Source organism: Anthonomus grandis, chromosome 13 (assembly GCF_022605725.1).
Source record: "Anthonomus grandis grandis chromosome 13, icAntGran1.3, whole genome shotgun sequence".
NCBI lineage: Eukaryota > Metazoa > Arthropoda > Insecta > Coleoptera > Curculionidae > Anthonomus > Anthonomus grandis.
The window spans coordinates 1,717,869-1,743,650 of record NC_065558.1 but is presented as its reverse complement, the minus strand read 5'-3'; the positions used below and the strand labels follow the sequence as shown (position 1 = coordinate 1,743,650).

General features: G+C 29.3%; 1 protein-coding gene across 2 annotated transcripts in view; it reads left to right on the top strand.

The window, feature by feature from the left end:
• The window catches only part of LOC126743981 (uncharacterized), a 44,192-nt gene extending 18,862 nt beyond the window's left edge, over positions 1-25,330 (top strand). For both annotated transcript variants that reach the window (XM_050451279.1, XM_050451280.1), the window contains exons 2-5: positions 24,403-24,553; positions 24,609-24,749; positions 24,801-25,046; positions 25,111-25,330. In XM_050451279.1, the coding sequence (XP_050307236.1) occupies positions 24,403-24,553; positions 24,609-24,749; positions 24,801-25,046; positions 25,111-25,224 (652 nt within the window). In that variant the 3' untranslated portion in view covers positions 25,225-25,330. The remainder of the gene's footprint in view (positions 1-24,402; positions 24,554-24,608; positions 24,750-24,800; positions 25,047-25,110) is intronic.
• The last annotated feature ends 452 nt before the right edge of the window (positions 25,331-25,782 follow it).

Here is a 25,782-nt window from a genome sequence, read left to right as displayed (position 1 = left end):
TTTTCTACTGTTGTACTGAATAACCCTTACAAGTTTGATCCCATAGTTCTTAAACACCCTGTATTTCGTATAAATGATATATAAACGATAAGTGAAACAATATTATGCATAACTTAAATGGATCTAAATATGCTTTTAAGTAATTCTTTGTTTCTTCCAGGCAGTTGGAGTAAAAATGGTAATTTTTGTTTTTTTTAGACTGTTAATTTTTTTTGTTACGTTTTTTATACTGTAACCATTTATATGTAACTTCTTCTAGCAATTGTAGAAGTTTTCAATTTTTTTTGTAGAGAGTTTAAATAATTTTTTTGTTTATCCCGGGTAGTTAATGTTTCTTTATTTATATTCTTCAGATTCTAACTATAGACTTAAAACTTAAAAAAAAATTATTTTATAAATGATACTTATGATATCGTTAAAGGATTTATTCAAAAATAATTTATCTCAATCAAAACCTAATATGAACATTCTATTATAGTCAATTTTAATTTTGTGCTTTGAAAATTGTACTTTTTTAATAATTAGTAGTTGTAATAGCTGTACTACTTACTTCGAAAACTGTACTACTTAAAATTCTCAGTTGAAAAAACTAGTGAACTATTAACAAGTTTTTAATTTTATTTGAAAAATTGTACGTGTTCGTAATTGTAATAAAAGAACGATTATATTTGTCTGATTTTAAAAGTTGTACTTGTTTACAATTTTAGTTGTAAAATATTCCCTAATATTCAGAACCACCCGAAGAATTCCACTAGTTTAAATTGTTACTTGAAAAATTGTACTTCTACACAATTTTTTTATAGAAAAATTATTGTACTTCCCTGATTTTAAAAAATGTCCTTTTTTACACTTTTACTTCCTTGATACGAAAAGATATAATTTTTGCATAATTTAAAAAATGTGTACTAATTTACTAAGATTTCCTGAAGAAGTGGTATCAATTAAAATTGTTAATTGAAAAATGCTTAATTGTCATAATTGTATAATCATTATCATAATCACACTTAAAAGCTTGTCTCACCTAAAATATTGAAAGAGATTGAAAGTCTCTGTAATAACCATATAATAAACAGGGAACAAGTTTAAGTAGTTCTTGACAGAGTTAGTCCAAAGTTTGTCCAAGTGTGTTAAACATTGCATAACACTCGAAGAATGAGGAGGAAAATGTTTCACTTATCTCGTGATTATATTAGATCTATTCTATCTAATATAATCACTTATCACTAATGGGAGCCATTTTTGTGTTTTCTTTCAATCCTGGTAGCATCATTAATTTCCAAAGGACCCTTTTCTGGAAAGCTAAAGACCATAAGGTTAAATAACCTTTTTTGTTTTATATTCATCTTGTTAAAAATTATACTGCTCTTATTCACACTTACAGTCACAGTTTTTTTTGCACTGGTTTATTCAACTAGCCAGCTTCTTTCGCTTACACACTTGTACAGCAAATTGCTTTTAAAGATTATATATGATTGTGGGCCAACTCAGGTCGTGGATGAGGAAAGCAGCAATGTGTTACCGTGGAATAACAATTTAATATATAATTTACAAAGAGAATGACAACGTTTTTGGTACTCCACCTTATTGAAAATAGAGAAGCCGTATTACGTTTCTCCTTTTAGTGGCAAGTGTAAATGGAAATTGAAGGAATCGACGAAGCATTGTCGTTCTCTCTTTACTCAAGCCTTTTACAATGCTATTTCCATTGCGTTTTATTCATATTGCTTGAATTCGTATCTCAAAACACACAGGTATAAAATTTCTCCAGAAAGACCCTTTTTTCACATATATTTTTGAAACTTCTATTATCTAAATTTTATTTAACACTTTCTCATTTTACGATTTGCCTTGGCCCTTGTCGTCTTGATTTTACGTAATTTTCCCTCTTTTTAAGCACACTTACGTTCGACTTGAAAAGGAAAAACCCATTAGTCCAAACTCACTAAATATTACGGTAAATTGGCTTGAAAGTAACCGTGCACTACTTCCCTCTATTTAATTCAATTATGAGGCACTACTATAAACACTAATTGCATTTATAGTGGAAAATTGGACGTGGCTCTGTCTGCTTTCGTGGTAAAATCTGGATTTGCGTAACTATAGTGTAACTGATACTGTGCTTAATAAGTGTTTTTCTGGCATTATTTTTGGAGTTGTTTTTTTGTAGAAAAGACATATAAAAATTATTAAAGACATTAAAAAATTAACAGACTAAGAGAAACAAAAATTACTATTTTGACTTCAACTGCCTGGAAGAAACAAAAAATTATTTAAAAAAATTATTAGATCCATTTAAGTTATGCAGATTATTTTATTTATTTCACTTGTCACTCTATGTTTATATAAAATATATCTAATTTTACTAAATTCTATTAACCTTATTACGTCTAATGCGTCTTTCTGATGACACACATTTAACGTATTCTTATTTATTTTGTCGAAGTCAATTCTTGGACTCTCCAGACAATTACATCATGCTTATTTATTAAGTATTTTATTTATTTCTTGATTATTACACTATTTTTTTATGTATTTTTCTACTAAGTTTCAGGCATTTTAAATTAATTTTTCCGATTTATTGAGGCAGTTGAACAACACTTTATCTATCTTCCATCTATTCACTATCCATTTCTTTAGTAAGTAATCATTTAAGAGTATTTAATCAAGTTAATTCTCGGGCTATTCAGGGGTTTAAATTCTTGCTTATCTTCATGTAGTTGATTTTTTTTTAATTGTTTCTAAATTGTTTTTACGCTATTGTACATCTCTTTCCTGTTCTTGTACATACCACAAAACTGTTACTTTTATTACAATTAAATTTAAAAAAAATTCATGACGCCAACGCTGTTTTATTATCATTATTATTATTAAAAGAAACCGGTGTCCTAAATAAGCCAAAATAGGCAACGCCAAGGAAACAATGGGCAACAATGGCGTCGCGCCACGCTCCCTGCTGTGACTATTCGTACCTTTCGCGGCATCGCTAAGCGTTGGTCGGTGGACGTCGCGATGCCACCCCCCTTCCTCCCCGCTGACCTCACGACAGCATTTGATTTACGATTTTAAATTTGCCATTTGTAAAACTGTGAGGATCGATCGAGGATTTAAGAGGAGATAAAGTATGGAATTTTAGCATTGAAATTGTATAGTTTAAAAGAATGTTCTTGATGTCTCACAGATAATAAGTTGTTTATTTCCCTAGAGGTTACGATAATGTACACTTATTACTAGTAAGAGGAGAATTAAGATATTCTTGTTATGTTTAAAATAATATTGATCATACTGACATTCTTTGTTATTTTTAGAGATTAAATTCTCGTAATTTCAGCATGTTTGTACTTAGCGTATCCACGCACAAACGTTTACAAGAACTCGCCTCTATTTTAATTTTTATGCTTCAGATATATTGACTCGACTAACCTGAATCAATTTAGGACACTCATCACGAATAAATTTAAATCAACATAACATCCTGTTTCTCTTACATTTTTTTTTTAATTGTATTGTAAGAGAATTTCGAGTAATACTGTTAATCTTGCAATTCTAATCATTATTACCTTATTAATTTAATATGTGTGTTATGTACAAGTCAAATATAACTTAGTTGGTACATTTTACTTTAATGTTTAGTTGTTTTATTTTTTTCCTATTAACTTAGTATACCTACTTTATATTACTTAGTATTTAGGTTGGTATCTGATAGTAGCTTTTGGCTGTTGATACTGTGATTAAATAAATAACAAAATATCTACTAATCGAATTTTTTAGTTTAAAAGTCGCAAAAATTACTTTTGTGTTCTTACAGTCGATGAATCAATTTTTATGGCAATTCATTAAAGCTAAATGATCTTTGATATAAGTCATCGAAAACAATATTAGTATCACTAAAAGTACTGACTTTGTCAAGGTAATCGTTGAAACCAGAAATTTAGCTTCTTCTAAAAAGAGAATACAAACACTTATATGACCACATATTGATACTTCAAAAGACGATAACCAGACATAACTTTTCATCTACAATTTTATATTGCGAAGGGTTGTTGTGTGGGGATTATATCTAAAAAACCAAAAAAGCTAGACATCTTAAAATTTGTATAGGAATAATGCAATTAAAATAATTGGATACATATTTCAGCGTTTTTGATAAAAAGTACAAGAAGTTGAAAAAAATTTTTTTTTTTTTAGAAAATTCTTTTTAACGTGTTTATAACTCCAAAACCAAAAAACCTAAACGTCTGAAAATAAGAATTGTATAAGAATAGTCCAATTAAAATGATTGGACACCTATTTCAGCGTTTTTTTAAAAAATGTACAAGGAGTTGAACAATTTTTTTTTTTGAGAATTCCTTTTTTTTAAGGGAAATTGTTCTTAATATGCCCATAATTTAAAAACCAAATTAGCTAGATACCTAAAAATTTGTATAAGAATAGTTTAATTAAAATATTTGGAGACCTATTTCAGCGTTTTTTAAAAAATGTACAAAAACCAAGACACAATTAAAATTACATTCAGGTACAATCCGTTAAAAAAAAAAATTAATAAAAAAAAATTTAATTATTTTTTTTTTATACATTACACCTCTTACCTAAGTCTAAGTTTCTTTAGTTATAATTAAAATACATTTATCATCGGAGCGTATAATTATTTTTAACACGGGTTAAATTATAGGTGTTATTATGGGCAAACTAATGTATAAAAAAAATTAATATATATTTTTTATTAATTTTTTTTAGCGTATTCTACCTAAGTGTAATTATAATTATGTATATTTGTTTTTTCTTTTGTTGTTTTTATACATGACTCGATGTCTTGTATAACGTGAATCTCGATCAATAGTATGATTTTTATATTTTTGAATTTTTTTTATATTAGGCATTGATTATCACCACTATACTTCAACTGTCTGGAGGAATTTAATCTTTATTTCAGGCAATTGATGACGTTAATCTTCTTAGAAAGTATATCTGTAAAAAATAGCTTCTACTGCCTGGAAAAAATTTTGATTTTATTCCAGGCAGTCGATCGTAACAATTCTTTAAATGCCTGGAAGAATTCCAATATATCCAAGAATTCTTCATAATTCAGTTAGCTTTAATGACATTAAACTAATAATCACTTGAATATTCAACAAGATTTTATTACAGGCAGTTGATCACGACAATACTTCAACTGCTTAAAAGAATAATTGTTATTATTTATTGAGAAAAAGATATATAATAAAATGAGAGTCGTAGGCATTTAAGTTATGCATTTTTATTTCAAAATCTACAATATTGCGGAGGGTTGTCGGGTGGGGTCAGAAATAAAACAGAAACCTGTTTACCTACCTAAATGTTTACCTATAGGTCGAAACGTCGCCATTTAGGTAGACAGAAGTTAGGTAGAATAGGTTTCTGTTTTATTTCTGACCCTACCCAACAACCGTCTGCGCAATATTGAAGATATTAAGTCACAAACACGAAACTGAAAATTACCAAAACTTGGAACATCGATAGACTGGAACGTAACGACATAGGAATTTTGGAAAGTATAAAACGTAATCATGAAACACAAACCTATGGATACTTGAAGAAATGGGCGAACATCAGCAGACAACTTCCGAATTACAGAAATCACAAGTGTTTTCTTTTACAATGTAGAACCAAACAGTGTCCTAAGGATGACTTAATATAAGTCGAAACGTCGACATCCAGGTAAACAGGTTTCTGTTTTATTTCTGACCCCACCCAACAACCCTCAGCAATATTAAAGATATTGGGTCACAAACATGAAACTGACAATCTACAATTATTTAATTAGGTTAACGCTATTAGTAAAAAGAGAGTTCGTAGACTATTTAATTTTTTTTTATATTAGACGATTGATTACTACTACTATACTCCAACTGTCTGTAAGAATTTAATCTTTATTCCAGGCAATTGATGACGTTAATCTGCGTAGACAGTATATTTGTAAAAAATAGCTTCTACTGCCTGGAAAAAATGTTGATTTTATTCCAGGCAGTCGATAGTAACAATTCTTTAAATGCCTGAAAGAATTCCAACATATCCAAGATATCCAGGCATTCTTCTGTAAAATTTTATTGATAATCACTCGAACATTCAATCGTTTTTGTATTGGTGCATTCTTCGAAAGGATAGAATTCATCAATGAATTAATGGTTTTTAATATGATAGATTTTATTTCAGGCAGTTGATTAAGTCTATACTTTAACTGCCTAAAAGAATAATTGCAATTGTTTATTGAGAAAAAAATATAATAAAATGAGAGTCGTATATATTTAAGTTATGCATTTTTATTTCAAAATCTACAGTTATTTAATTAGGTTAACGGTATTAGTCCAAAGAAAGTTCGTCGACTACTTAATTTTAAACTGTCTAAATAATTTTTTTTAATTTCATGCAGTTTATTGCCATTATACTTCAACTGCCTGGAAGAATTTAATTTTTATTTCAGGCAATTGAGGGCGTTAATCTTCTTAGAAAGTATATTTGTAAAAAATGGCTTCTACTGCCTGAAAAAAATGTTGACTTTATTCTAGGGAGTCCATCGTAATAATTCATAGGAGCGTATAATTATTTTTAACGTGGGTTAAATTGTAGGTGTTATTGTGGACAAACTAATGTATAAAATAAAATAATTATATATTTTTTATTAATTTTTTTTTAACGGATTATACCTGAATGTAATTTTAATTATGTCGTGGTTTTTATTTTTCTTTTGTTGTTTTTATACATAACTCGATGTCTTGTATAACGTGAATCCAATCCATTTGTTCCAATCATTAACCAAAATTGTTATTTTTATTGTTAATACATCCTTGACAATTGAAATAAATAATATATGATTTTAATACAATATCTCAAAATTTACACCGTTTTTCTTTGACTACATCTGCAACACCTAAAACGTGTTCTTATTTCATGTGCGTTAAAAACATGACAGCGGATATATTTAACAATTTTAATTTTCTTGCTAGTTTTACCCTGAAAATTCAAAATTCAAATTTTTAACACTATAGAAGTAACCCATATTCTTTTGAATCTGTGCCTAAATGGTTGTAATATCCTTTACTTAGTAAAAAATTACTATAAACTCCAAGCAAACTATTTGTCCAAAAACAAATAAAAAATTCCATTTCCAAGTTACCCGACAAAAAAAACAAATACATTAAAATGTCTTTTATATATCTTATTAGATCGTTATGATATAGAAGTTTCAGGAAGTGAAGGTAATAAATTGAACAAACCTTCCCCATGTACGTTGTCAAAATATATAAAAGGCTTTTCCGGTACATTAGATTTTCCGGGGACTTATCTCGGAAACCAGCCCGGAATCAAGGATTTGCGTTAAATACGCGCAGTCTTTCATAAATTTCCAAGGAAAATGAAATTTGGCGCCCGATATCCGCCCACTTTACGACGTTAATTATTAGAGGGTTAATTTAAAAAAAAAGACGAAATTTTTTTAAAAGAATATTGACATGTCGTATATCATCTTTTAAGGGTGCAGGCTTTTTCATTAAGGTTAATATGAAAGAATTTTAATGAAACTTTCATATACTCGACCTAAATTCATTGCTAAGTAACTTTTATTATCTCAGGGTCAGTTTTATGTCACCGAACGAGACTTAACAGATAAACTGAAGGAGGGAAATAAACTTAACGATCTATAAAGCTACAAAACCTTAATCACACTGAAAATAAACATGAAAGTCATCGATGATACTAGTGAGGATTGTTTATACAGTGTTGTCCTTAAAAAATTATTGGTATATTAAAGGAGGCCTAGGTCTTTTGTAATGGATGAAGTATTTATGTGAGATGTTTTAGAATTCCATGTGCATTTTAAGACTTTTAGAGGAATTAGAAGCGAAAAATAATATATAAATAGATATTTCTCAGATTTGCAAATGATATTGAGATTTGATGCTAATTTATAGCTTAGAATAGTAAAGACTTTCTATTCCATTAAAATGTTGTTAATAAAGTCTAATTATTAGGAGATATCTTGGAAATAATTAGTTAAATTATTACAGGATCTCAAGAATGTTTTGAATATCATAAGTATATACTACTGGAAAATTTTTAGTTGGTCTATATGTTATTTGCGACAAAATGGAGTAGAAGGGTGAGCATTTGTGGTGTTGAAATTAATGCTGATTTATATATGAGATAGTCCCTGTATGGCATTTTTAATTAATTAAAAATGATCCCTATTGCTTTTTCTAAAACCATAAATGATTTCTCAAATCTCAATTTAGTTTGGAGCAAATTTGATTGTGTTATATGATGCACAGTTTTTGAGTAAAAAAATTAGAACCGTCCATGTTAGTTTACAGGGAAATAAAGAGTTTTCTTGCAAAATATTCACAATACCTTAAGAAAAATATTACTTAAGATAAAATGCATCGTATTTATAATTTATGAGACGGCAACTCAATGGCAAAAACGATTAATTCATTGATAAATTCCATTCATTAGGATAGTGCATAAAATGTAAAAATTGTTGAATATTTAATTATAAAGAATTCCTGGATATCTTGAATATATTGGAACTCTTCCAGGCATTTAAAGATTTGTTGCGATCGACTGCCTGGAATGAAATCAAAATTTTTTCCAAGCAGTAGAACTTATTAGTCGTAGTCGACGAACTCTCTTTTTACTAATAATGTAAACCTAATTAAATAATTATAGATTTTGAAATAAAAATGCATAACATAAATGCATATGAATCTCATTTTATTACATATTTTTTCTTAATAAATAATTACATTTATACTTTTAGGCAGTTAAAGTATAGACGTGATCAACTGCCTGGAATAAAATCTATCGTATTGAAAACGGTTTATTCATTGATGAATTCCATTAATTGGAAGAATGCACCAATACAAAAACGATTGAATATTCGAGTGATTATTAGTAAAATTTTACAAAAGCCAACTGAATTATGAAGAATGCCTGAATTTCTTGGATATGTTGAACTTCTTCCAGGTATGTAAAGAATTGTTGCGATGTACTGCCTGGAATAAAATCAACATTTTTGCAGGCAATAGAAGCAATTGTTTGCAAATATACTTTTTAAGAAGACTAACGTCATCAATTGCCTGGAATAAAAATTAAATACCTCCAAACAGTATAGTGGTGATAATCAACCGCCTAATATAAAAAAAAAAATAGTTGACGAAGTCTCTTTTTACTAATAACGTTAACCTAATTAAATAAATGCAGGTTTTGAAATAAAAATGCATACGACTCTCATTTTATTATATATTTTTTTCTCAATAAATAATTACAATTATTCTTTTAGGCAGTTGAAGTATTGGGGTGATCAACTAACTGCCTGTAATAAAATCTATTATATGTATAATTTACTAAAAGAATATTTATGAAGTCACGTATAGTATTATTTAAGTACTTATAAGAGAAAGTCTTTAAGGGTCTATATAAAAAGGGTTTACTTTCACTTTAAAATATTGCCGTCAAGAAGTTTTTACTAAATAACCCTTTTTTATATTTGGATTACGTCTACTATACGTCCACATGAAGTCAAATAAGTCACATCTTCGGTCTATGTGGTCAATCTTTGTCCGTTCCATAATTTTAAATTTGAATATATTATTCTTCTATTTTTTTTATTATTTAATATATAGTTAATTTTTTTTGTATTTTTACTTCAAATTGGAAAATTTCTAATACCCAGAGCAATTTATCTTATTTATTTTTCTAGGCAGTTGAGCTAGTTCGTGTCTTTTAAGCCTAGTTTCCAAATATTCAAATTAATATTCCGTTTCTTATAAGCAATTAAATGATACTTTATTGGGCTTTCACCAGCTTTTACAGTACTAAATTTGACCTATCTTAATTATTTCCAAGTCTTGACACTGTAAACTTGAAATTTTTTTCTAATCTTCTCTACAGGGCTTTTAAAGATTTTCCGTTTTTTTTAATAAGATGCCCTAAAATAAATTATTGTTATTAAGAGTCTCTTGTTTCTCTTTCTTAAGTTTAGTTAAAAATTTTAATTGCACTTTTTGTATTAGATAATCATTAAACTTTACTTGCTTCTCGTACTTTTCAAATAGAATACTGTACTATTTTTGCCAACTGACTTAATTTAGCCATACCATCATTCAGTGCAAAAATTCGGTTGGTTAAAGCCGCTTTTTTATTGTCTTTAGTGTGGATTATTTTCCCAATTTAGGTACTCAAAACTTGATTTAAACTTTGCGCCAAACTATATTGATATGCATTGTTAAAAGATTCCAAATTCCGAAAAAATAAAAATTACAAGACGTCCTACGTCACTGTTTCAAAATAAAAGTCACCCCAATAGAGCTGATTATAATTTAAAGCGGGAATTTCGTAGGCCTCCCCCTGACATTCCTTCCGGCGAACGCAATTGTTTCCGGGGGGTTGTATTCTCGCCGAATTTGTCATTTCGCCCCTTGTGGCTGGCGCTCGTTACCGCGTATTTCGACCCTCGACCTCCTCACGACAACACAAACAGTAAGAAATTTAAATACGTTATTTACTATTAGAAAGGTATATCGCTTTTTTTTTCTTTGCTTGTTTAGTACTTGTAACATGTGTCAACAACGGATTGAGTAGGGTATATTTTTTTAAATTTATAATTATTTCGTTTATAACTTTGCCTTGTAATTTGTATAATGTTTTTATTGTTAGTTTTAAGCATTCTGATCTTATTTCAAAATGTTTTCTTTAGAAGCTTGGTTTGCAACCCTTGTAGATTAAAAAAAAACAGCCTAAGTTCACCCCTTTTTTTTTTTTTTAAATAAAGTTGTTTTCATTCTTCCATATTGTTATGTGTCCTTTCTGTAATAATTTTTTTTATGTACATTTATATTTGGTTTCTATATTATAAGTCACTGATCATTTCTACCCAGATTTTTCATAATAAATATGAATTTACATAAAATGTTCCATGTAATTGTAGAAAAATCAAATTAATTTTTATTGCCTGGAGTATGTAAGGTTGAAAATTAAATAAAAAAAGTTAAATGCAAACATTGCCTAAAGTATCATAAAAAAGCTAAAGAATTATATCTAAAATGGCTGTCTAAATGAAGGAAAAACGTATTAGCTTCAAATAAGAGAACTTAGTGGCCGGAAAAATTAAAATGACTTAAATTGCCTAAAAAATTAAAATAAAAGCTTAGTACAATAATAAGGAGAAACTGCATGTTAAGAATATAAAAATTAAACTTAAATAACTAAAAAATTTATTTATTTTTTTATTTTTTAAGCAGAAAAGAAAAATTAAAAATTAACTTAAATCCAAGGAAACCAAGAAAACCCTGGGAAAGCCAACTATACCCTAATGAGTTCAAAGGCATATTCTATGTGTGAAGTTTTGGAATACTAATTGGAACACATTATTTTATTATTACATTTTAGATTCTATGTAAAATTCTCGAAAGTTTGATTTGAGATCAAATACCTTATTTACTTTTAAAGGTTTTAGAGCCAACAATGTGTAATATAGAAGCAGTCCTCACTTTTCTGGCCTAACTTATCAATAAAGTGTCAATTAGTGTTAGTTAATTCAAGAAAAAATAGTAAGACTGTTAGTCGACAAAAAGCACCTTTTTGGCGCCCAACATGAGAATAATAAAAATAGTGAAATAATTGTTTTCGTCCAGGCAGTTGGGATTATCCAAAGCAGATAAGAAGGACAAGCTTCAACTGTCTGGAAAAGCTTCAAGGCCATTTTTTCCAGGTAGTAAGTGAACAAAATTTCAAATTAGTGAAGCTATTTGCTCCTTGGAATTGAGAATTCTGTGTAACTTATTCAGGTGATTCAGGACAAAATAATTTTTTTCAATATGATGATAAATTGATAGGTTGCATGATATATTTTGCTATAACAGTTCTTAAGATATAAACGGTTAAAAAGTACAAGTTTTTTTTATTTCTAAAGGTTTTAGAGCCAAGAGCTGTTTAACACAGAGTGGAAAAGTGAAAACTGTTTTAAAATTGTCAATTAATATTAATTTTAAAAAAATTATAAAAATCCTCAGTTTATGAGCAAAAAAAGAAAATTTTTGGCGCCCAACATAAAACTAATAAAAATTAAAAATTATTTTTGTTCGCTGTTTAATTTATTGTTATTAGAAAAAAAATGATATTTGTCCAGGCAATTGGAGTTATCCCTAGAAAATACCCATTATAGTTTCCTGTTATTCTGAAAAATTGTCATTTGTGAAATTATTGTTTTCTTCCAGGCAGTTTAAAAGCAAAAATCTAGCCTGGAAATTCCAATTACATCCTAATGAGTTCTAAGGCATATTCTATGTGTGAAGTTTTGAAATATTAATTGGAACATATAATTTTTTTATTACACCTTAGATTCTATGTAAAATTCTCGAAAGTTTTATTTGAGATCAAATGCCATATTTTGGTATAACAGTCTTTAAACTACAGGGGTTTAAAAGTGGAAACTTTTTTGACTTTTAAAGGTTTTAGAGCCAACACTGTGTAATATAGAAGCAGTCCTCACTTTTCTGGCCTAACTTATCAATAAAGTGTCAATTAGTGTTAGTTAATTCAAGAAAAAATAGTAAAACTGTTAGTTGACAAAAAGCAAATTTTTGGCGCCCAACATCAGACTAATAAAAATAGTGAAATAATTGTATTCGTCCAGGCAGTTGGGTTGGGCTTCAACTGTCTGGAAAAGCTCCAAGGCCATTTTTTCCAGGTAGTAAGTGAACAAAATTTTAAAATAGTGAAGCTATTTGCTCCTTAAAATGGAGGATTTTGTGTGTAACTTATTCAAGTGATTCAGGGCAAAATTATTTTCTTGAATATAGTGATAAATCGATAGGTTGCATGCTATATTTTGCTATAACAGTTCTTTAGATATAGACGGTTAAAAAGTTGGATAATGGCACCAACTTTGTAGGCGCTGAACGCGACCTAAAGAAAACCATTAAAGTATTATTTTGTGGTAATAATTTCAAAGAACTTCTAGATAGTAACCAAATCAAATGGCATTTTACACCACTATATGCTCCGAATTTCGGCGGACTTTGGGAAGCGGGTGTGAAATCCGCCAAGTTCCATTTAGGTAATAGATCCTGAAGGATCCCTAGAATCCTGACAATAGATTAAATATGTACCAACGTATATAACAACAGGTTAAACATTTTTGGCTTCGATGGTCCCTAAGTTATCCCTAAGTGTATATAGAATACTTTACAAGAAAGGTCCAAATGGGACACTTTGTTTCCTAGCATTAAGGTAGGGACTTTAGTAATCATAAAAAACGATAATACAGCTTCACTATTTTAACTAAAACTACCGGGTTATCTTAGTGGTCAAAAGAAAAAACGTCTATCATTAAAGAAAGTAGGGGTTCATAAAAAAATAACTAGAGGGTCATCACATAATTTAAGGTATATAAGAAGAAAAAGTAGCGTCAACCTTTTTTTTATTGAGCTGTTTAACACAGAGTGGAAAAGTAAAAATTGTTTTAAAATTGTCAATTAATGTTAGTTTAGAAAAAATTATAAAAATCCTCACAGTTTATGAGCAAAAAAAGAAAATTTTTGGCGCCCAACGTAAAACTAATTAAAATTAACAATAATTATTTATTTTGATCGCTGTTTAATTTATTCTTATTAGAAAAGTTATTTAAGTTCGTCCAGGCAGTTGGAGTTATCCCTAGAAGACACCCGTTATAGTTTCCCTTTATTCTGAAAAATTGTCATTTGTGAAATTATTGTTTTCTTCCAGGCAGTTTAAAAGCAAAAATCTAGCCTGGAAATTCCAGTTATAGTCTAATGAGTTTTATGGCATATTCTAGGATTCTAATTGTGAAAATTTCTCAAATAACATTTATTATCCCAGTCTCAGTTTTAGGCCAGGTAATCTACACACCTTAATAATAGTAAAAATAAACATGGAAGTCATCGATAATACTAGTAAGGATTGTTTAAGAAGTGTAGTGTCTCGAGAAATATTGATTTACTAAGGGAGGTATAAGCCTTTAGGTATTTTTTAATTCCATGTACAATTTCAACATTTATGATCAAAATTCACCTATTCGAAGAATGAAAGAGCTTTTCATACATAGACAGTTGAGAATAACCAGAAAAACAACGGGTTTTAGATAAAGGTATAGCTACAAATTGGTTTTGGCCATTTATTTTATATTGTTAGATTATTCTAAGGTATTCGATACTACACAATTATTTTATTTTTTTTTTAATTTCAAAAGATTTTTTTTTAATGACTCAGTATTTTGTGCTTTTTAAAGGAATTTAAAGCCATTTTTAATTATTTCAGTCCATATCAAGCAGTACCATTCGTTTAAGCTAACATATATATTAAAACTTAAAGAGGTTTAAGTTAAGTACTGAAAGTAGTTTGTCGGGCTAGGAAGGGAATTTAATTTTTTTTATTAATTTTTGACTTAAAAAAAAATTAAAAATATATTTTTAATGCATTTTTTCACATTTCAAATATTTTTTTAAATTTAAATTATATTTAATTAGTTTTGATAATAATTTATTAGAATTTTAGGAGGCTGCCTCTTGTAGGTCTTTTTTTAAATTATTAATAAGTAAACGTTTCGAACGAAACAAAATTTGTATTTTCAATTCTAACTTATTTGACTTATTTTCAAGCTTTTTGAAACATGCAGACTACCATGTATTTACTTTAAGATTGATTTTGTAATTTTTTTTATAATTCGATTTTTTGGCGAAATTAAAGACATGTATATTTTATCCTTGAAAAAAAAGGCCCCTTTGAACTGTTTCTTTATGAAAACTCTTATCTTTTGACCATGCCTTTTTGCATATTATATCAGATTTAGTAATTCTTGTTGATATTAAACAAATAATTTAATTTCTTTAGGGCCTCTTTGATAAACTGAAAAAAAAAGTACTATATTTGCTACGAGTGTCATCAATTTTTTTTTCTAAATACTTCAAATATATTTTTTTAATAATTATTTTCCCCTTTTAAGCAATTGAAGTCAATAATTTATTTCTTTAGTTATTTAAAGTCGTTTTCATTAAGTTGAGGGCATCTGAAGACAGTTTTTTTCATATTTTCTTGAAGCAAAAGACTTCAACTGCCTGGAATAAATAAAACCATTATTTTAATAACTTCTTGTTTATTGATAAGTTTTTGCGTTATTTTTCCTTATTATTATCTACTTTTTGGAAAAAAATTTTGTATATACATTAAGCTAGATTGACCTCAAATATACAAAATGTCTTAAAAATCTGACGGTCATAAAAGTTACGTTAAATACCTGGAATAAAATAAGAATTTGTTTAATTGACTAAACATAACTATAAAAGACTCCTGGAATATATAAAAAAATCGAAGCAATAAATATTTACAAATAATACATGCAAATTAAATTTACAAATAATTATTGGCAAATAATGCATAAATAACAAAAATTTGAAAAAAAAATTTTTTGAAGAATTTAAGCAGGATTTAGGGCAAATGTATGGAAAATATACAAGAAGAATGTTTGGAATAAAATAAAATTTATTTCGTAAAATATAATAGAACAGGATTATCTACAATAAACAAAACTTTAAAAACTTCCTGAAAAATAAGAAAACACATTTTAAACCCCTAAAAGATCAAAAAATTACTTCAAGAGCCAAGAAAAAATGAAGAATTATTTTCAAATTCCGAAAAGACTTGAAAAGACTGAAAAATTGGTTCAGATTCCTAAAGGATATTTAAAATATTTTCGAATACCTGGAAAATCTAAACAATTATTCTAATTTTTAAAAAAATATTAATAATTACCTTAAATGCCTGTAATGAAATAAAAAATTCCTGAAACTCATAGAAATAACCTCCAAAGTTTAAGAACCAGAAAAATTACTTTTGATTCCAGAAAAAAATTACGTTAAATTTTTGCAATAAAATGAAAATATTATCAAATCACTAAATGTAAAAAAAGTAATTTAAATCCCATAAAAAGTCGTAATTTCATACTTTTAAACAAGTAACTTTATATTAAATAATGCATAATTATATTCCTAGGTTAGTCAACTGCCAGGAAATATAAGACTTTACAAACACTATTAATCCTGAGTTTTGTCAAATAAAATTTTAATACAAAACATTATTTACTCGAAAACACTCTGTACAACACGTCTCATCCCTGTGCTACTCAGGGCTGCATTTTCTAAATTTTCCTAATAATTTCTACGTAAAGAGACTTTATGACTCATCAAAGGTCGTAACTTTTTACAGCTCAATATAATATACGGCCTTCGTGCCTCGGTTACTTTAACTCTTCAGTCTACCGCTTTTTATTGTTCTAAAAACTCTTAACCCCCTTCTAGTTTATATTATGTTGCTAAGCAGAAAAGCCGAACGCGAAATTCGGTAAGTATTTTTTTTTGATAAAAGTTACTCATTTCAATTCAATTAAAAAATTAGCTTTATTGTCACAAACAGAGAGAAAACCTTAATGCTTTGACCTTAGAGTACCGAACGACATTCTTGAGTATAAAAATGGAAAGTGTAATAAATAAAATTTGTCAATAATCAGATACAACTTATAATAAACGATCATAAATAAATGAAAGATCTTATCTCCGAAGTGCATCAAAAATAACGTGCATGTGGCAAGTTGCCAAAGTGGCTTTCCGGGTTATCTTCACACAAGGTGCGTGCTCAGGACAATGTAATATGTACCGATAGCGTATCGTTTTCTAATCTAAATAACGTTTTCTTAATATCGTCCCATGCCTTGTTTTTCTTTGAACGAACTTTATTTCCTCGTTTATACGGGGATTTTAGAGGGCTCAGTTGGCATTTGTAGGTTTAAGAAGCAAAGTTTAGTGTACGTTTCGAATATGGCGTTTTATAGTGCATAACTTAAATGGGTACGGGTGCACGTTTTATTGTGGTTCTGGTTGTTCTCAGTTTTAACAGATTTTTTTGGGGTAAGAGTGATTGTGAGTTTGCTTTCTCGATTCTGACAGGCACACTGAGGCGTTTTTGTTTATTACAAGCAAGTTAATTTATGTTTTATTCCAGGCGTTTAAATTGAAAGTAATTATTGTATTATTCAAGGCAGTTAAGGGAGTGCTTGGCTTCTTTAAAGCAGACAGTGTCGTTTGTGTTTTTTATAAGTAATCATTTTTTGTTCTTTCAGCCAGTTGAGGATCTTTTTGTTTCAGTGGAAATATTTTTTTATTCAAAAAAAGCTGTAGTAATAATATTCATGATCATAGATCAATTACCAAAGAAGAAATAAGCAATTTTCATGTCCTAGTCTCTTGTAAGAGGATAGTTCTGGTAGTCCAGGAAATAGTCTTAAAATTATAAAAGGCTAAATCTTTACATGATAGAGTCTAAGAACATAGTTTGATTTTCAAGCTGACCACTTACTTCAAAGTCCAATATCTTAAAAGTTAGTGATAATATTCTCATGAAATAAAAAATAAGATATTAAGGAAAATATTCCATGCAAATTTTTAATATGATGTTACCTCATCGAACTAATAGTTTCGAAATTATTGGCACTTTTAGATGACAGTGTCAGACACGATATTTAACCTTCAAGGTGATCACTCACTTCAAAGTCCAATATCTTTTGAGCTATCAATATCTCAAAAGCTACTGAGAATATTCTCATTAAACAAAAAGCAAAATGTTTAGGAGAATATTCTTTACACATGTCCCTTATAGTATAATTAGGAGAGTCAAAATTATTGGCATCTTTAAATGATAAAGTCTAAAAATATAGTTTGATTTTCAAGGTGACCACTCATTTCAAGGTCGAATATCTCAAAAGCTACTGGAAATATTCTCATAAAACAAAAAGCATGATATTCAAGGATATATTCTTTATAATGTAATTTAATCCGAGGAATAAAGTAAAAATTATTGGCACTTTTAAATGATAGTTTCCAAGGCGATGTTTGATCTTCAAAGTGACCACTCAATAGAAAGTCCAATATCTTAAAAGTTGCTGATAATATTCTCATAAAATAAAAAATATGCTATTAAGGAAAATATTCTATGCAATTTTTTTATGGTGTTACCTCAACAAATTAATTGTTTCAAAATTATTTGAACTTTTAGATGATAGTGTCAAACACGATATCTGTCTTCAAGGTGACCACTCACTTCAAAGTCCAATATCTCAAAAGCTAGTGAGAATATTCTCATGAAACAAAGAGCAAAATGTTTAGAAGAATATTATTTACACATATTCCTTATAGTATAATCTAGTTCAAGAAACATATACACTTATTAGCATCTTTAGATGATAGAGTCTTAAAACACAGTTTGATCTTCAAGGTGACCACACACTTCCAGGTCCAATATATTAAAAGCTGCAGAACATATTCTTATAAAACGACAAACATGATATTCAAGGGAATATTCTTTACAAATATCCTTTATAATGTAATTTAATACGAGGAATAGAGAAAGAATTATTGGCACTTTTAAATTATGGTAGCCAAGACGATGTTTGATCTTCAAAGTGACCACTCACTTCAAAGTCCAATATCTCAAGAACTACTGGGAATATTTTAATGAAACAAAAAGCATACTATTCAAAAAAATATATTTCTTATAGTTATAAATAATAAACAATAATAGAGCTCTGGTCTCAGACCCTTGCTAAGATCCAATTCCGGTGGAACATTAGATGTTGCACAGAATTCTCTAGGTAAGAAGTCCTCTAACTCTAATTTACTGACCTGGTAAGATATGATTGATATTTAGAATAGTAAAGTTCTGGAGATATTATAAAATAATGTTTTTTCAGCAGTACAGAACGATTACCTCTGTTAAATGCTTATCCAGATGCTATCTTGCTTAATAGGATTTGAGTCAAATAATTGAAATAGGAAAGTTTACGAGAAATTCCAATATTGCTCCATTCTAACTTTCTTCTTTCTATTAGAGTGTTCCAACCATCAAATTTTTGCCACTACTATAAATGTAAATGAAATTTAAACTAGAGAACTGATTCAAAAAAAATTTTTTTTCCTTTAATGATACTTAAATCGCTCTTAATATGTTGCTTAATATGATGCCTATGGAAGGTGTATATAATATTAACATATCATCTGTTTGTAAGAACTTTGAAGAGGTACATTATTACCTGGATGAGAAGAATTTAAATTATTAAAGAAAAATATTTAAGTCCTTCCTTATAATCCCTAATCCTTCACTCTTTCCACATTCTGGAATAAAGAAGAGCTAGAAGAATCCAAAAATTTATTTCACCCCAGATACCTTATATAACACATTACTTGCTTACACTTTTCAATTATTTTTAATCAATATTTTACTGGCAAAACCCTAAGATACAAAATGCACCCCCCACATATATTTGCAGCCTTAACGAGCAAATTATAATAACCACTCGCTGATTTTTCCACGAACAAATAAAAGTTCCGGATTCGCGACTTGGCTTACAAACAACATAAATCAATTCACAAGGGTTAAATATATATACCAGATTAAATTTCGTCCCTCATGGGGAAAAATATACAATATATGAAAGGCGCGGTACGTGAAGAAACTTGATACGTTCTAAGAATGTTGTTTTATGACGACCTTTTGTACTGTCTCGTCTGGATCTTTGACGATACGAGATAAAAATAGTATCACGATTCACGTCTTATATTAGTGGGATTAACGAATTGGTATATAGAAATTTAGTTAATAAAAAAAAGGGTCTGGATAGGATGGCGTTCAATTGGGAACTAATTAAGGGATTAATTTGGTTTCTATAAGGTACACGGTGTTTATATCTTATCAAATGTCCTGGTTTATTCTTTCACTGCTTAAAAACTAACAATTTTCTGGACTTTGGTTTGCCTGGCAATACTGTTTTTCTTATGTTATGTATCTTACTATACTCGATAAATATCAGAATTTGATTTTTCCAACTATTTTCTATTTTATCATTTGATTTTTTAAATAGTGTTTGGATCTTTTGGAAATAGTGTTTTTCTGCCGTAATGTCTATCAATATATCCGAAAAACATTATATCATTCGTACTGTTGCTAATTTGTAAACTGAGGTATGGATATATAACTGAGAATTCGATTGTTCCACCTATTTTCTATATCATTATTTTTTTTTTAAATAGTGTTTGGATTGCCTGGAAATAGTGTTTTTCTCACGTAATGTATCTTACTATACTCGAAAAATATAAAAATTCAATTTTTCCACTTATTTTCTATATCATCGTATAATATTCTAAATAGTATCTAAATTGCCTGAAAATAGTGATTTTCTTAAGTAATGTGTCTGACTATAGGACTCGAAAAACATTATTTTATGCCCATTTTTTGCTTATTTTTAGACTATTAGAAGATAGAAATATATAAATGAGAATTCCATTTTTCCATCCAGTTCAGTTAATAAAAAGGGTCTGGATAGGATAGCGTTAGTTCAATTGGGGATTAATTAATGAACCGAGGTATACGATGGTTATATCTTATCAAAAGTCATAGTTAACCCTTTCACTACTTAAAAACTAACAATTCCCTGAAAAATTCTTTTTAATGTAAGAAAACTCGGTCTATATTTTTAATATTTATTTGCTTCGAATGCCAGACTAAAACTAAACTTTATACTATTTTCCCTTCTCATAAAAATTAACCTTATTCAAAATCTTTACCAAAATACTTTTTTTAAAACAAACACACATTCATTCGCCTTCCTCACGTTAAGTGCTTACACCCGCAGTTTATCCTACTTGGAACCCTCTTGTAAATAAAGTCATAATTAATAACGACTTAAAAGAATACCGCTCATATACTACATTTAAAATGTAAATTATTTTAACTACAATAAAACCTATAATATTCAATTAAATATAAAGGTATCTTACATTCGGCCATCCTGCACAACTGGATGTCCTCATCCATCAATTAATATAAATATCTTCTTAACAAACTCGACTAAAAAAACTACATAAATCAAAATAAACTTACAACTTTAACACATATATTTTAATAAACGATTTTTAATTATTACATAATAAAATACTGAGCAACAACCCTTCCATTTTGGGCAACAACCCACAGCTAATGGGCTACAACCCACCATCACTCTGCGACAAACTAAACAGTAAAAGGGCGGCAACCATTTACTACTCATCATCTGGTCTTGCTACAGTGATCCAAGGCTTCATTTTGTCCACTGCTACAACACTTTTGTAGCATTTGCAACTTCATATCTGTCATCTGGTTATCTTGGATGTGATGCTTCATTTTCGTTCTTAAATCTTTAATGTCTAATTTCGCCACCTCACTACCAATCGAATTTAGCAATATACCCTCTGCCATGGTTCTAGGCTGATAACCCAACAAAGCTTTTGCTAGGGTAGTAGCTATCCCCTTATTAAATGATGTATTAAGGGCACTTAACACTCAGTCACCTTTAGTTAAATCGACCCCACAAACTTTAATTTGTCCTTTAGGGTACCTACTTAAAGCATCGACATGACGCATTGATGAGCCCGGTCGATATTTTGTGTCAAAAGTAAAATCTTGAACGTCTAACCACCATCTAGCCACTCGCGGTATTAGGTCCTTCTTTGTAAATGTAGTTCTCAAAGAATTACAATCTGTTGTAATCTGTAAGGATGATAAACAATGGACTCCTCAGTAACAGTCCGAATAATCACTGAAGTCGCGTTAAATAAATTATAAAACTCATTTCTATTTGTTTTAGAAATGTTACTCTCTAAAACATCAAAGTCACAGGCACACACTAATTTATAATTTATTACATTATTTACATCGAACTTTGGCAACTGACGAACAAATACATCTACTCATTATTTACCGACTCCTTTTTTGTAACATATTTAAGTTTTTTCTGGACAACGGAATTGCTTATGACCATTTTGTTTACATTTGAAACACTGTACTAGAGAAATTTGATAATTTTTAGCAAAATGATTTGGCCCACAGTTAAAGCATTTAATTTTCTGAGTATTTTGCGAATCTCTTGCAGAAGGTGAGTTTCTACGGTCTGCTTTAAATGCAAAACTATTGTTAGCCTTAAAACCTATATTTTTTTTTTAAACTGTCTCTACTATCCGTCGGTTTAAGCAAACTTAAGTATGAATAAAGTTCATTAAGAGACTTAAAATTAGACGACCTAACAGCTAATACTATCTGATTGTCCTGAATACCAGTTATAATAGCATTAATTAAAAATGACTGTGGAATATCAACTTGTAAAGCCCTTAATTTACTTAACTCTTCAAAGCAGTACTCACTCAGATCTTGTCCTATTTTAGCCTCAAAGTTCGCAGCCTCTTTTAACAATTTACCAAACGGTTTTTTAAATTGTTCCACTAACTGTTTTTTCATCACTTTCCACTTTACACATGCAACATCCTAGGCATCAAACCATTTTCGCGCCATCCCTCTTGAGCGATTTGATGCGAACTTCACAACCGTTATAATACCGTCACACTACTCACTTGCGGATCAAATGTCGCGATCATAGTTTTATCACATACTGGCACTTTCGATACATAGAATTATACATAGAATACTACGAATAGAATATGACAAACAACAATCGACAAACAACGAAAACCTCTATGTAGGCGCATTATCCCACTTCTGATTTGTAAGAAAACTCAAATATCTCAAAAATCTCAAAAAATTCAAATATTACTGAAATCTATTATTATATTTAAACTAATTTATATTTAGCATACACAAGATGACCTAAACGATTTTTTTAATTTTTTGGACATGACCAGTGTTAAGAAAATCCGATAATTATTAGCTTTAGCTCTATTGTTCCATACTTGACTTTAATTTAATTTTTATAGTTAATTCGTCTAACCCTATATGATTTTTATATTTTATCCTACTTGGAATCCTCTTCTAAATAAAGTCATAAATAATGACCCTGTTATAATTAAATATGACTCAAAAGAATACCGCTAACATACTACATTTAAAAAGTTAATTATTGTAACTATAATAAAACCTATAATATTTAATTAAATATAAAGGTATCTTAAATTAATTTTTTTGTATAACTATGTTAGAATCAGCAGGATTCAGAATGCAATGACAAGACAAAAATGTTTAATAAAGTTATTTATTCAAGAAAATATTAAATTAGAAAATATAATGATCATTATACCATGAGCTCCGCGAGACTACTACTTAAGCAAAATATACTTTTTAAAGGCGACACATATTTGCTCAATAAACACTATTGCATAATGCATTAAAAAGTGGAAAAATGTCCTGGTGCTCCTACTTATACGAACAGATAAGCTCCTATTCATGCATCATAAGATACCTATTTAGAAAATGGTTTTGTTGTAGTTAAAGTTGCATGAAACAAAATTATTGTTATATTTATTTATTCCAGGCGTCTAAATACATTCAAATAAGAAACTTTAACTTTTTCTATAAATTCTTCCAGGCATTTTGGGAAATAAAAAAACCTATGTCACCTACCTGGAAAAATTACTTTAATTACCTGAAAGACTGCAAATAAAAATATAAATTATACGATCTTAATTCTAATAAAAACAACACAACAAATATTAAGTATATAAAAAATATCGTAAATATTAAAAAATATATATGTTCTAACTAGTATTTTGGACAAACAGTATATGAAAAAAATTGTTCTTTATTGCCTGAAAAAAAAGTTAAAGCCATTTTCATACTTAGTGACCTAAAAATTCAACAATTGTAATTAGTTGAACAAAAGTGCCAGTTTTCTCTATTTCAGGCTATTTGAGACGTACATTTTTTTATCTTAAATAATTCAATTATCAATTTTATTATTTTTAATCCAGGCAGTTGAGTACGTCTACTGCCTAGAAAAATAACTGTAATAATTTATTTACAATTTAAATATTTAATTTTTAAAATAGTTAGATAAATTTAGGGTCATGTGCATTTAAGTTATGCATTTTCATTTTAAGTTCTGCATTTCATATATATCGATATTTGATAAGATTTAGGTTATTAGCAAAAAATTAATGATTTCTTTTATACCAGGCAATTGATCACTATTATATTTTGACTGCCTGGAAGAATGTAATCTATATTCCAGGCAATTGATGACTATCTACTGCCTGAAAAGCATATGGATTTTATTCCAGGCAGTTAATCACAGGTTAGAAGGCCACTAACCAGAGGATAAAAATACAGAACTCCAAGCTCAGCAAAAAATATAACAGTAACGAAATGAAAAACACGTTGAGCCCGATAAATACTATTTATATTATTTTGACCGTACATATTGAAATAACAACAAACTATACAAATGTCTGAGAACTGTTTCACTTCTTACACTAATACCTGTCTTTATTATTACTCCCAATGCCCAAAATCTGGATATTTCCACTTCACTATTTTAACCGTTTTCAGATTTAACATTCAACAAGTCCGGAACCGTTTAGAAAAGTTAATGGGAACAAACTATGTGAGCCTCACCGATCGCGATTACATGCAAAGACTCCAAGAGAGAATACTAGAGGATTATGAGGAACAGATGGTGAAAAGGATCAAAGTCAGAGAGGTAAGTTCTAATTTTTACCCTAAAACAAGGTTCTGGCAAAATTTCCTTATTCCAGGAAGAGGAAATGGAACGCGTAAAGAACTTGGTTCTCATGGGCAAGATTCCTCTGGATCAAGCGCCTCCGGAAATGGCCAAACACCCCATAATGCTTATCGAAAACTACTGCAATCAGCTGATTGCTGAACGACGAGCCAAGGTACAACCATTTAAAACTATTACTGAATATTTCAATTAATTCACTTTTTAGATTAAAATCTACAAAGTGAAAATCCCGACTTACTTGTACTGGGACGACACTCCCGATCCGCCCTCTGGTCTCTCAATAGAGTCTGGACATGTATTCAGGCAAGGTGAGAAGTTATGCCAACCGGTAGAACGCCATCTAGATGTCACTGAAGAAGAAGACTTGGAGAGCAAATACCTTATGCCTCAAGAAGATTTCGAAAAGGTCAAATATGAAAGTTCTTTGGTGAAACGACTGTTGGCCTGTGAAGTAAGACCTAATTGCTCCTTAAAAGCCTTTTTTGCAAGTTAATTAATAAAAAACATTCATTTAGACTGTAGAGGAAATGTATGCCTTGGCAGACGATATAATCGGAATCCTCAAGACGATTGACGTAACCACGAAAGTAGCCGAAGACAACTTGTCGGATTCCCTCGCAAATTCGTAAAGGAGTTTGTATTGTTTTTGTAATTTACTAGTAAGCTGTAGCGCGTCACATACGTTTAAGATCAAAACATGGTTTGTTGGATGTACATTAAAAGTTTGGTATCTTAGAGATGTGGTTTTATTTTGAAATTTGTTTCTTATAATGCCTGGGAGAAATTAAATACGCACTTTAACTGATGCAAATTCAAAGGGCAAGAGTACTGGAAAATATCGAATACTAAATATGGGTGGAAAAAGACTTTTAGAGATAATAGGGATGGTTGAATGTCTGATACTAGTAAAAATTCCGGAAGCATAAAAAGTGCCGAATTAGCCCTTTTTTTTTTAAAAGGGATTGATCTTAAAACATAGAAAATATTATAAAATATTAGGAGAATTTTTTTAAAGTTTCTTTCTGCCAAGTCTGCACTGCCAATTGCCCTTTTTCTAAAGCTACTTTCAATAGATTTTCTTATACTATAGATCTTGACAATGTGTGCACTATATGTAACGCAAATGTAAAGCAGAACTTTCAGCACGTATTTTTCAGTGCGTCCCTCTTCGTCAGGGTCTAATTTCT